The sequence below is a fragment of the Lutra lutra genome, chromosome 3, assembly GCF_902655055.1.
Source record: "Lutra lutra chromosome 3, mLutLut1.2, whole genome shotgun sequence".
Taxonomy (NCBI): Eukaryota; Metazoa; Chordata; class Mammalia; order Carnivora; family Mustelidae; genus Lutra; species Lutra lutra.
The window spans coordinates 34,411,020-34,425,647 of record NC_062280.1 but is presented as its reverse complement, the minus strand read 5'-3'; the positions used below and the strand labels follow the sequence as shown (position 1 = coordinate 34,425,647).

Here is a 14,628-nt window from a genome sequence, read left to right as displayed (position 1 = left end):
AAAAAAACATGAATTCTATGTGCTGCTTTCCCCTAGCTCTAGAGTTCTGCAGTTCTCATAGATTGATGAACTTGTTCTTGGCTGGATGTTCTTGCTGACCTTCTGGGGGAGGGGCCTGTTGCAGTGATTCTCAAATGTCTTTGCCTGAGGCAGAATTGCACCACGATTGCCAGGGGTCAGGCTATGTAATCTGCTCGAGTTCACTCTCAGTAGCTTTTGTTTCCTGAACGCTTTCCATACAGCTTTGGAGGACAGGAATGAAAATGGTGGCCTTCCAATCTCTGGTCCCATAGGAGCCAAGAGCTTGGGACCCCACTACTCAGTGCACCCTCAGAGAAAAGCAGTCAATCCCTCCCATCTCCTTGGTCTCCGCAGCACTCTGTACTCACCTGGCCTGTGACCAAGTGTTTCTATATCTGGCACACAGCCCCGTTTGGAGTCTCCAAACCCAGCAGATTCCTGCCACACGCTCCCGCACCACTCCTCCTGGAGGAGGAAGGAGGGGGTCTCCCTGGATCTATTGCTTGTAGGGTCCCTGTTCAAAGAGCAGTGGTCTGACGGTGACTTGGATCATGGTTTAAGGTAATCCCGAGCTGAGAACCCACTGCTCAGCTCAGTTTCTGCAGCCAGCTTCCTCACTCTGGTACATGACAGCTCTGCCTCACTCAGACACCCCTGGTTCTTTCTGTGGCCCCAGTGTCTTGAGACCACACTGTCCCCGAGAGGGCTCCACCCCCTGCTTAGCCTCTGGAGTGACGTCCCTCAGTGGAGCAGACTTCTAAAAGTTCTGGTTTTGTACTCAGCTGCTCTCTCACTTGTCAGGCGCCAGCCCCTCCCCACCACAGTCTATCTTCCTGGTGCTTTGGATTCACTTCTCTGCACGTCCTACCTTCCGGAAAGTGGTTGATTCTCTGTTCCTAGAATTGCTGCTCTTCTTCTCTTCAATCTCCTGTTGAGTTTTTAGGTGTTCAGAATGGTTTGGTAACTATCTAGCTGAACTCCTGATGATATCTCAGTCTCAGACTCCTCCACCATCTTCCTCCCCTCACCTCCAGCAACTACTGTTTTTTAAAAGCAAGGAACTAAAAGGAAACTGCACAGGATAATGAGAAAGAAGAATGGTATTTTTGTATAAAAATGTATTGTAAAGTAATGACTGAAATATATAAAATTGTTTTAACTAGAGAGAAAAAAATCCTTAATCTTGCCAGTAGATTATAGTATGTAATGTTCCCCAGAAACATCAAGTTGGTGACACTGTTTATCCGAGAATTATCTATCCAAACAGGAAATGAGTTCTCCCCAGATAATTGAAAATCAAGAAAGAATCTCCAAAACTCAATTTTAGCATGGATTTTAATCTTTTACTTCAGACTTTCAATATAGTTTATGTACTCTTCATCTTCTAAGGAGTATACAACATAAAAGAAGCAACTTGAAAGAGGCAATTCAAAAGGAATCAAAAATGTAAAATCTAAATAATAAGTCCTAAATTGGCCCTATCTTATTTCACATGGTTGTATCTACACTTGGCTTGTATTGATAGCTATGGCCCTGTAGCACTTCTGGACTCTGTTCACACAACTGCAGTGAAATCCACTGATCAAGGAAACTCAGTCTACAACTGCATTTTAGGATGGGCATTGATTATTATCATGTGATGTATCTAGAATTTCATTTTCTCATTATTTTTTATCCTCTGATTTTGATAGATTCACATGACATTCTTCCTCTTTCACAGTGTCTAAACCCCATGCTCCAAAGTATACACATGCAGACATGCACACACACACACACACACACACACACTCAGCATACCCATTCATACATGCATAGACACACACATGCTCACACAGCACACACACACCATACCCACACTCACACTACACATACTTATACACACACTCAAATATAGCATACCATCATGCATCATCAATACCCATGCACACATACTCACAGACACACTCCTGTACTATGCCTAATCATGCACACTCATGCAGACACATACCAGACAGACAGACACACACACACACACACTCATGCACAGAACCCACATATCCATATTCACACACTCAACATACTTAACAAATAAATATTTAAATACCCAACTGGACACTGAGATTATAATAGTAAACAAAAGAAACCAAAGTTCTTGCCTTCAGGGAGCTTATATCAAGGGTGAAGCAAAAGGGTCATTTGAAGAAAATATGAGTCTTGGACTGGAAGAAAAGGTCTGATGATGCCCTTGGGGACCAAATTCCCTGAGCCCCTTCCCTATCCAACTTCTCCAAAACTCAAGAGGGGTTTTGAGATTCTCATCTGTTTCATTAATTGTTCTAGAAAAAAAACACACTTCATCTAGAACAATTCAAATGAACTTTAGTTCCTGCTTTAGAAATGCTGATGAGTCATTTGAGGATTTGGGGATATGCAAACGAAAAAACCCCAAAGGTTGGTGCCATGTATGGTAACAGACTCACCACCCCAGGGCCTCTGGAACCACCAAGGAGTACAGATTAAAGAAAGCTGCAGGTGGGTGAGGGAAAACTACCATTTTTAGGGTCTCCCACACTCCCCCCAACTTGATGGAGCTGAACACTCTATATGATATAAAGAAGAAACAACCTATGAAATTCTGTTTTGGATGTTTTATTTTAAGAGATCTTTTATACTTTTAATGAAAATAATGAGGCCAAAAGCATGAGTTATTTTTTTCTTCAAGATCCAGGTTTACTGAATGCCCTTGCTTTCCTCCCACCCCTAAAATTGTGACCACACACACACACACTCACAGCTTCTAAAAATGGATTAACTTTACCTTCAAGAAATTATTTACACTATGATTAAAATCATGATGCTTTTATAAGTTTTCTCTTCCACTTCAAATTTATTTTAGGAGCATAACAACAACAAAAGATATAACAGAAATAAGCTGGTCAGAATACACAGATGCCCCAACTATTGTTTCCTGCAGTGAAATGAAATAGCCTCAAACTATGAGCTCCACTGATAGAGAGTAATTTAATAGTGCTGGCATTGGCGAGCTATCGGAGGGTTGGCTTGAAAGTTTCTCTGTCTTCTTTTACTGTTAGGTAATAAAATTGAAGACAATTTTCTATTGTATTTTTGGTATGATGGTCTGCTCAGTGCTTCTAAGTTGGAGAAACTTAATTTCTCTTTATCGTTCTTCCCAGACGGCAACGGTGTCTTGGGATATCCGGACATTGTACTCCACAGTACCTGAAGACGCAGAGCACAAAGCAGAAAATTTACTGGTGAAAGAGGTAAATGTGAGCTTCCAATCATTTCTTTATAAAGCTCTGTTTTCCCCCTGGTAGTGCTCAGTACAACTTCCTATCATCATTGCCTCCCTTTACTTTTCAACAGAGAATTCCAGATGCTATGATTAATTGATATCTTTCAGCTGGTGTCACCTGTAGATTCTTTGTATTTTCCTGTTAATCATTTTTCAGTATCTGGTGACTCTTCAATCTTTGGACTGTTTTTTTTTTTTTTTTTTTTTGTTTTTTTTTTTACTTTTGTTTTTATATTGCTTAAAATCCTCACATTGAGGAATAGTTCTGTATTCTTAATGGAAAAACTTAATTTTATTTTGCTTACCTAGACTGAGTTGTTGGCAAGGCCATAGGATGTGAGAATTTTGGATAACAGAGTTTCTATTTTGAGAGAGAAATATTGGCTCAATCTGTTAAGCGTCTGACTTCAGCATAAGTCATGATATCAGGGTCCTGGGATCGAGCCCCACTTTGGGCTCCCTGCTCAGTGGGGAGCCTTTCTCCCTCTCTCCTTGCCCTGCTTATGCTCTCACTAACTCTCTTTCAAATAAATAAAATCTTTTTTAAAAGAGAGAAAGAGAGATACATCTTTTTTCAGTACTAATTATGGAAATAGTTAATGGTGAAGCCCTGTGGTTATGATAAAAATCTGTTGGTATAGCATTTGCTTGCATTCAGATGGTATAAGAGAGACCTACAAAACTGCTTCTTCTTCTAACCAGACCTAGAATGCTTTAGGGCAGCTGCTTAGAAGATGTTCCCGGAGTAAATAAATGACGCTAATCCTTCCTTTACAGAAAATGCAATGGGAAAATTTAGCATAGGTCAAACTGAATTCTGACAGAAAATGGTGTATCCCAGTTAGTATTTAATTAAAGCTATATCTCATAGCAAAACCCTTCCTCAGCTCTTAAACATATGTGCATGAATATAAGCTAGCTTTATTAACATACATATTAATATCAATCTGTATTAATCATACATACTTTATGTTATACACTTCAGTCCAGATCTTCTGCCATAAATTTATGGGTCTTTTTTTCCAGTTCCATATTTATTTCCCAGAGTTCACACTAAATTACACTACCTTGTAAGGAGTTAAAAAAAAGGAAAAAGAACAGGATCAGATAACATCAGGCTATCTGGGCATACTATTTTCGTATTTACTGATAAAAATAATAAATGTGACGTCAGTACCAAAATACTTTGTTTACATTCATCTTAGAGGAAGTTTTAATATCTGGTAGGGCATCACAGTTTAAAAAAGAGTTGACAAATCATTTTTTACACAAAAAAATCAGAATCTCTAAGACAAGGTCTACAGAAGTTCTGCAGCAAATATGTAAATAGGTGTTAACTTGGGATATGAAACATTTATGATATTGAATTCCTAACTGGGAATATTTAATCAGTTCTTCCTGAATGTTCTTCCCTAAAACATTGCACTTTTATGTAAAGATCTTTAACTTGCTGTTAAATATATTTCCAGGTACTTTATAGTTTTATTGCAAATGTGGGAATTTTTTTAAAGATTTTATTTTATAGAGCAAGAGAGAGAGAAAGAGATCCCAAGCAGGGAGAAAGGGTAAAGGGAGAAGTAGACTCCCCTATGAGCAGGAAGCCCCATGCAGGACTGGATCCCAGGATCCTCGGATCATGACCTGAACCAAAGACAGATGTTTAACTGACAGAGCCACCAAGGAACCCACAAATGAGAGAATTTCTTTAAAACAAATTCCTTTTCTTACTGTTCATTGCTGATATTTTTGAAAATATATTGACCTTTGGATATGTATAATCAGCTCACTAAATGTCCTTATCCTAATAGTTCTTTTGTAATATTAGTGTTTTTTTTTTCATTTTTACTTTTTTTTTTTTGCAGATAGAAAGACACCACTTATAGTTCTTATTTGATTTTTAAGTGTGTATGGTATTATCTGCAAACAATTAAAATTTTCTTTGTTCTTGCCTTTATTATCTGATATCTCTGAAATAATGTTGAATAATAATGCTCGTATTGGACATCCTGTCTTAATTTTGATTTTAGAGGGAGGCCTTTAGCATCTTTGATGTTTTAAGAAACTTGGTGTTATGACAGTTCCTGGCATAAAAAAAATGTGTAAGAAGGATCTTTCCTGGTCTCTTTAAGTGCTTCTAAAGATTGTCTACCCTATAGTGTGAAATTCATATGCAGTCTTCTGATATAAGAGCTTTATCACTTGAATTTAGCTCTGTAATAAAATTAATAGGTTTCTGTCCTGTGAATCTATATTTGTATTTCTGGTATAAACTTCCTTGTTCAAATTGTATTATTACCTTAATACTTTACTGAATTCAAATTGCTAATATTTTATTTCATACTTTTGCATTTATATTCATGAGTGAAATTAGCTCTAATTTTCTTTCCTCACCTTGGTATTAAACCAATGCTAGCTTTAAAAATCTGCGACACTCTCCAGATTTTTCTATCTTCTGGAATAAACAAATAAATCAGTGAAATGAAAGAGAGTATCTAGAAACATATCCAAATAAATATTATTACATAATAAATGACAAACATGGCATTTCAAATTCTCAAGTATCTCTCAGGAATAGATAATTTCACGAATACCACTTGGTTATTCATTCTGGATGAAAATAAAGTTAAGGTTCCATCTCACACTAATACAAAAATTAACATCAGGTCAATAAAAACAGTTTAAATTTTAAAAACAAAAATATTAAGACTATAGGAGAACATTTTTAGTCAGAAATTTAGGGGAAATGTACAGATTTAAGCAAATAAAATTCTTTAATTTTAATTTTTACATGATTAAAGGTGCCATAAATAAAGCCAAAAGAAAATATTTATTTTTTTAAAGATTTTATTTCTCTATTTGACAGACAGAGATCACAAGTAGGCAGAGAGGCAGGCAGAAAAAAAATAGAGTACATCTTAAAATGCTGCTAGAATTGGAGGCAACCCAAGTGTCTCTCTTAAAATCGTCTCCAAAAGTTAAAATCCAATTTTATTCTTTAAATCACTCATTAGTTGCCTTAAAGATTACATCAAATTTTTTTTATTATTATTACCATTTTACTTTGACAGTGAAAATATGCAGAATGATCAAAATCCCCTATTACTTCGTTTTACGATTCTACTTGCTGGCCTTGTCTGTTCATCATAGAAACCAATTAAGTTCATCTGATATAGTCCATTCATAACCACTTGTAATAGAACTCCTGTGGATTTATAAACATTTCCACAATTTTAGGAACTTTTCATTTCATGGTCTTTTTACCTCTTTCTGTGTACACTGGGTATTTGTCTATTTCTAGGTTTTCAGCAGTCTGCTTTAGGCTGTGAAAAATCACTCTCACATGAACCAGGGGTTCTTAGCGGCCTGCTGTGGGTCTCTGGTACCTGAGGCTCTGAGACCTTGGATTTCATGGCCAACCTGCTGCAGCCCTTGGCTCCTCACACTTCCTTGTTTTATTATCTGACATGCCTTCAAGGTAGGGCCAATCAGCTCAAATCCTAAATCTCAAGATGGATTCAGAAAAGCCTATCCCCAATTTCGGCATCTAATCACGGTGTCAAGTTTACCTACTTTCCCAAGGAAAGGACAACCAACCTGAAAAGAAGACCAGTACAACACTGGAGACCTCTGAAGATATTCTAGGTGTTCTTAGAGGTCTTTAGTTCTGTTGTTGCTTTCATGAACTTCTGTACCACAACTTCCAATGGCCGGCATGACCCCTGTCTTTCTGTAGTTTTCTGAGAATGTCAACTTTGGGGGAGAAGAGATTGGCCATAAAATTTGCCTTTGTTGTGCTGTTCCTCCTGGGGCAAAATTTCTGCCCTTTACCCTTTGTTCCTACCTTTCAGTTGCTTGCAGCCTGGGGTTATTTCTGCTTTTCTCACTTCTACCCTCGGCTTCTCCTTTCTCCTAAGAACTGCTCCAAGGAGAAGTCAAGTACAATGTCTTTTACCTGCGTTCCCAGATATCTGCCCAACTTTTATGTTGCAAGTTTCAGGACAGAGCATGTGTCTGGGCAACATGAATGAACCTTAAGCTTTTCTCAACTGCATGGATCTAAAGTAGAAAGAGGAAAAGAAAAGAAAGAAGAGGAAGGCTGGGAAGAAATTATTCTCTTCCCTGCTAATTTTTCTCCATCACTACCTGTGAAAACTGCCACAGTTTGCTTGGTTTTAAGGATGGAAATAAAGGAAAGCCTGTACTTACTGGATAGGAAAAAGACAAACTCCAGTTACAAATATCATGTGATAATAATAGACCATGAATAGTCAAGCCTGGAGACAACAAATAAAAAGAAATGGCCACCAAAGAGCTAGGTTAAGACTGAGGAATTATGCTGGCAAGAAGTCTTGACCCCCGTAGATAATAGCAGCTAACCTTTATCGACGACTTCCTTTGTGCCAGATACACTTCTAAGCTCTGTACTTGCAGTGATTATAAACATATGTTACTGTAGCAGCAGCAATTTGTAACGACGACGAAATTTTTATAGAAAAATTAAGCAAGTATTCAGCATCACAGAGCTGGGACAGATTCAGCATCCCTACCCTTGCCATGCAGCCACAGTGGCCTCTGGCCTCTTAACCAGGATGCTAAGTGCCCAGAAGATGCTTTACTACCGCTACCCTCTGGAAGGACTACACCCTTCAGTCCCCTCCCTGACAGGCCCACTCATTTTGGCCAGGTAACTCTGATGCCTATAGTTAATGGCTCACACTTCGAGAAACGCTGGTTGGATTTTTGAAACTGGATTAAGCCAGCACTGAAATGAATTCATTGATGTTTTGTAGAAACACATGTTTCCCTTACAGCCCCTGCTTCATTGCACTAAGCAACCTTTGTGGTCCTCTCTGCACTGAGTGCCCTATGGCTCCCCACGGGGTGGCAAGGACAAATACTGTGGTTGCTAGGCAGCAAACGGGCATGAATCTAATTTAAACACATCCAGTTCAATACTGATTTTGAATTATCTCTCACTTCGCTCTACCTTGACAATTCTCAGCATCTTTTGAAAGGCAGCAAGCATTCTTTTCTTTTTTTTAATCTGGAATGACTTCATATTTTTAATAGGAGTTTAAATAAAATGAACAGTCTGTCCCTTTTCTGTTTTTTCTGTTATTAATTCTCTTCCTTGTCAATTCAATAGAAGTCTAAATATTCCCCAACAAGAGTATATGTTTATTTCACTAAAGCACTTCACAAAGTTATGATAAATTATCATCAAGCCATCGGTGAACATGGTACATATATGTATACTTTTGATATCACATTCTGTGTGATAGGTCTCACTACCTCACTTTACAACCTAGAACACAGGTTCTAGGTTGATTGATTAACTTGTCCCACTTCACACAGAGCCATGATTAAGGCCCTGGTCTCTCTGACTCCCAGGCTCCATGTCCTTACCAATTTGGTTACCTCTGACCCCTTTGAGAAATTCCTTTAAACCACTCATTTAACAGCCTGACCTGATGAGGATATTTTCACTGTTCACAAATGTCCTTCATTTTGATAAACTTTTAACTTCCCTGCCTCAATTTCTTTATCTTTAAATAAGCATATTAATAATTCCAATATCCCAATAATTCCAATATTAATATTCCATATTAATAATTCCAATGTGTTTCTAAAAATAAATATAGCAATGATGTGAAAACACTTGGAGAATAACAACCAGGGAGCAGCATCTTTATCAGATTCTCATAAGTGGTTTAAAATCGACAACTATAACCATAAAAAAAAAAAAAGACATTTCCGTCTTAAAGCAAGCACCACCCCTCCCACTGGGGATTGAGAGAGCAATTAAAGAGCTCTATAAACAGGATGCAGACTTCTTAAGCAAAACTTCTATAACAAAGTTTTCATTTTAATATGCACATAAGAATAATATAAAGCCAGTAGCTTAGAAGACTAATTAAAACTAAGCTCTCAGTTGGGTCTCTCTTAACAAAGAGAATGAAAGCTGAGAATTGAGAATTGAGATCCTGTGGCCCAATAGGGAGCAATGGTCTAGGGACCAATTCAGCTGAATGGCTGAGAGAAATACTGACAAATACTTAGCTGCAGCAAGTTACTCTGCCAACAAGGCCTTCTCCAACCTCTGGAAACCCATCTGCTGCAGGAGTAGAATAATGAAGTAAGAAGTAAATCACAAATTTAAGAATCCAAGCCCCACTTTGGTCAAGACATATAACACTTGGGGATGTTAAGAGTCATGGAAACATTAAAAGAATAGAAGCAAATATCTATGTCTACATTTATTTGTTTGTTTGTTTGTTTGTTTGTTTTTGAAGTGTGGAGCCCAGTGCAGGGCTTGAACTTGCAACCCTGAGATCAGGAGCTGAGCTGAGATCAAGAGTTGGGTGCTGGGACGCCTGGGTGGCTCAGTGGGTTAAGCAGCTGCCTTCGGCTCAGGTCATGATCCCAGAGTCCTGGGATCTAGTCCCACATCGGGCTCCTTGCTCGGCAGTGAGCCTGCTTCTCCCTCTGCCTCTGCCTGCCATTCTGTCTGCCTGTGCTCACTCTCTCTCCCTCTCTCTCTGACAAATAAATGAATAAAATCTAAAAAAAAAAAAAAGAGTTGGGTGCTTAACAGACTGAGCCACCCAGGCATCCTTATATTTACTTTTATATATGAACACACACATGCGTGTGCACACACATGCACACACATACACACACACAGATTAGGTACTATCCTCATCCAGAAAGTATTGGGTTGTTGGGACAAGGAAATGTTCAGATTTTAAGCAGCTTCTAGACCAGAAATACTGGCTTCTCTGGGAAGAAAAAAATGATGAAAAAAGACCCAAGACTGAGCAGGAAATACAAATCAGATTCAAAGCAGACAATAAATGTAAAAATTTCTAAGCTTTGATAGAAAATCCACACTAAAAACCGACAGAACAAATGGTTGAGATCAGAGAAGAAACCAGTCTCACAGACGCATGGAATGTTCTGCTGAAAGCCAGGTCTGGGGCGCCTGGATGGCTCAGTTGTTTAAGTGTCTGCCTTTGGCTCAGGTCATGATCCTGGAGTCACGCAATCAAGTCCCGTATCAGGCTCCCTGCTTAGTGGGAAGTCTACTTCTTCTTCTGATCCTATTCCCCTAGTTCTCTCTCTCTCTCTCTCTCTCAAATAAATAAAATCAATCTTAAAAAAGAAAAGAAAAGAAATCCATGTCTGTGGGATGGCCACAGGACACACACACACACTCAGTCTTTAGCTTGCTAATATCCACAGAGATTATCTCAGAAGGGAATATAACCTATAGTATTTCCAATATTTATTTGACCATGGAGAAATTCTGTCCATTTTCCCAAAGTCTCTTAAAAACCCTCTTTGAGAAGTGCTGATGTGAATCTGAGGGAAGGAGATTATCAGAAACTAGGGACAGAGTACAACTCAACTGAAACAGAATCTTTTAGGTGAAGGGGTACCTGAGTGGCTCAGTTGGTTAAGTGTCTGTCTTCTGCTCAGGTCCTGACGTCAGGGTCCTAGGATTGAGTCCCACCTCCGGGTCCATGTTGAGTAAGGAGTCTGTCTCTCCCTCTCCCCCTGCCTCGCCCTGCACTGATGCTCTCTCTCTCTCTTCCCCCTTCTCAAATAAATAAGTAAAATCTTAAAAAAAAAAAAAAAAGAATCTATTAGGTGAAACTTGACATGCATTTCATTAAGGCAGATGGTGGTGAAGAGAACAGGAATATTAAAGTTCCCAAAAGATCAAATAAGTTATTTCTTTCTTTTCATGGACATTCTTACTATTTGTATGAAAAGTGTCTAAATTTGTCCAGAGGGTAAACTTGGAATACTAGAACACAATCTCAAATATACCCCACATATCATTGTTCTATGGACTTGGCTTCATACAGCAAATCACAAGTATATACAAGGTTAATTTCCAAGTTTGTAGTAAATAATAATGCTCATATGGTTCAGAATAGCACCTTTTTCAGCCTTAAAATTTCTCCTCTCAATCCCTTACCTAATTATTGAATTTTTTTTTTCTCTTGTCTGAGAAGCAAATGTGAACTCAGTGGCTTAAACAAGCTACTCCTTTAGAATTCAGTTGGGTGAAGCTGGTTACCCTGTCTTTACAAAGGGTTAAATTCTTCACATAGAAAATTCCTCTCCCACTGATTTATGCTGTTACTATGGATCCCATACAAAGTGTCTGCAGTAAAAGGCCTTGTCCACTGCATGAAAGACTGGACTGGGCTTATTATTCAACAAGATAGCACTTACTAAGTTGTTGATACCAAATGGACACAACACAATCCTCAAATTTAAGGAGCTCACCACCAGGCAAGAAATAACAGACACCCCCCCCCCATTGGATTTTTCCAATGCAATCTGACGAGGATCCCTGGAGTAGTACCATAAAATAGAGAAACAAGGTCAGGTTCACATGGAAGAAAAAATTAGCCAAAAACACACCAGAGAATGGGTTGGCTTGCTTGTGCAGGGGGATGAATAAGACAGAAGAGAAGCTGGACTCATAGAAGACTACTTATTTTAATAGTCCAGCTGGGCTAAAGACCTACACTAACATATGGCAGTGCAATAGTGGTGATAGTAAAGACACAGAATTGAGAGAAGTTAGGGAATGGAAAGAAGGCAAGGGAGAGGAATATGGCAGCGACTACTCCCACATGTCAGGGTGGGGCTATCAGTTGGATAGCTCTGTGGGATTTAAATAAGATGCTCAGAAGAAAGTAGAGATGGCTCAAGCAGGAAAGGATAAAGCAAATGAGATAATGTCACTGGCAAACATGCATGTAGAGACAGAGATGCCCCAGAGGAAGATAAATAGGTAGGTCTCAATGTAGGGGGAAGGCATGCGGGGGAGGGCAGTTGCTCTGCACTTGAAAAGTAGAAGCTTTGAGCTTGCAAGGTTTACCAGGAATGTCATGGGGACTTGTCTGGAGCTGAGGGGAAGGTCCTTGGGCTACACTCCCACGCAGGGCACTGGTAACGAGGACCCTGCTTAGGAGGTGGAGATGGAGTGGACACGGAGATAAGAAAGCAAGAGGAAATTGATTTCTCAGAATTAAAAAGGAGTCCATAGCAAGCATGAGTCAATGATATAAAATGCCAAAAAGTATCATATAAGAGAGGACTCACTGGATTTGGTAATCAGAGTCATTGGCAGTTCTTTTTTTATGTTATTTTAATTTAATTAATTAACATATAGTATATTAGTTTTAGAGTTCAAGTTCAATGATTCATCAGTTGTGTTCAACACCCAGTGCTCACCACATCACATGCCCTCCCTAATGCCTGTCACCCAGTTACCCTATCCCCCACCATGTCCCCTCAACCTGTTTCCTATAGTCAAAAGTCTCCCATGGTTTGTCTCCCTCTCTAATTTCATCTTATTTTATTATCCCCTCCTTTCCCCTATGATCCTCTGTTTTGTTTCTTAAATTCCACATTTGAGTGGAATCATATGATAATTCTTTGTCTGACTTATTTCACTTAGCATAATATCTTCTAGTCCCATCCATGCCATTGCCAATGGCAAGATTTCTTTTTCTGATGGCTGAGTAATATTCCATTGTGTGTGTGTAGGTAGCGAGATACATAGGTAGATAGATTGATAGATAGATAGATACCACATCTTCTTTATTCATTCATCTGTCGATGGATAGCTGGGCTCTTTCCATGATTTGGCTATTGTGGACATTGCTGCTATAAACATTGGGGTGCAGGTGCCCCTTCAGATCATTACATTTGTATTTTTGTGGTAAGTACCTAGTAGTGCAATTGCTGGGCTGTAGGATAGCTCTCATAGGCAGTTCTTTAACAGAACATTTTCAGAGGCTGTGAGATCAACCTGATTACAGTGGGTTAAACTCTGAAAAGATGAGTTATCTTATCAAAGAAGGTGTTAGTACATTGTTATCTCTTTATCTACAAAGCACCTTGAGAGTAAACCCAATAAAAGTACTTGAACTCTTCAGTCAAAATACTCTATGCATACTAAAGTTAAAGATAGTTCAGTAGGCTGTTCCATTATATAATAAAATAGTGTTTGATTTGTTAAGGGAAATTTTATAATTAAATTTTATAATTAAAAATTATATATTTTTAAATTTAATAATTTTATAATTAAATTGAAAATTTATAATTATAATTTATAATTTATATTATAAATTACATTTAATATATCTGTTAAAATTAAATTTATATAAGTTAATTTATTTATTTAATAATAAATTATAAATTAAATATAAATTAATTTATTTATAAATTATAAATATAATTTATATAAATATTAAAATATAAATTAATTTATTTATTTAAAATTTAATTTTATAAATTAATTTATAAATTAAAATTAAAATAAATTTATATTATAAATTATAATTTTATAATTAAAAAATAATACGATCAAATGAATATAATATCAAAAAAGAAATTTCTTCCTCTGAGGCGCCTCTCTTCCTTTTCTGCCATTGGGACGTTTTTCTGCCATTAGCATTCAACTAATTCAAGATAAAATTATAAATATTCAAGGTAGAAGCTGCATCCTATTGAGAAGTAAAGGAGATATTAAAGAATTTGGATCCCAAACATGGGAAAGAAAATTATGGGGAGAGTTGGATTGGCTATGATTTAAAATGTAATTTATGGGGCGCCTGGGTGGCTCAGGGGGTTAAGCCTCTGCCTTCGGCTCAGGTCATGATCCCAGGGTCCTGGGATCGAGCCCCATATCGGGCTCTCTGCTCTGCAGGGAGCCTGCTTCCTCCTCTCTCTCTCTCTGCCTGCCTCTCTGCCTACTTGTGATCTCTGTCTGTCAAATAAATAAATAAAATCTAAAAAAAAAAAATGTAATTTATGCTGCCCATTTTTTGTTAACTAAAAGAAACATATCTAACTAGAATGAAATGTATCCTGTTTCAAGAAAATGAGGAATTCCATTTCTCGCTTTTATAATTAAAATAATTTTATGTGCTTCACATTTAATTTTAACTGCATATTACGGGCATTGATAAAGAAACCATTCTTTTAGTCAAAGTGCCTTTGTACTTTACGCAAACTGTGTGAATCTCATATGTAGGATAAGATGCACTCAAACTTACCCCGAAATAAAAATAAGTGTTTCAATAATGATTTGGGGCTTTTTTTTTTTCCGTGTACAAATTAAGTAAAAATGAATGCCGTTTTCTGATTCTGAGTCATTAGGCAGCAAAGGGAACCATTCTAATGCGTTCATTCACTTTCCGCCAGAGCACAGTAAGCACGATTTCCTCACTGTTGAACCAACTCCTTTGATAAAGCATCAGAACCACCTGCACAGTTTTAATTAC

At 37.8% G+C, this 14,628-nt stretch overlaps 1 protein-coding gene across 12 annotated transcripts in view; it reads left to right on the top strand.

Annotated features, from left to right (window-relative positions):
• The window catches only part of DOCK10 (dedicator of cytokinesis 10), a 290,337-nt gene that overhangs the window by 131,685 nt on the left and 144,024 nt on the right, over nt 1-14,628 (top strand). For all 12 annotated transcript variants that reach the window (XM_047721140.1, XM_047721142.1, XM_047721146.1 and 9 more), the window contains exon 3: nt 3,195-3,284. In XM_047721140.1, the coding sequence (XP_047577096.1) occupies nt 3,195-3,284 (90 nt within the window). The remainder of the gene's footprint in view (nt 1-3,194; nt 3,285-14,628) is intronic.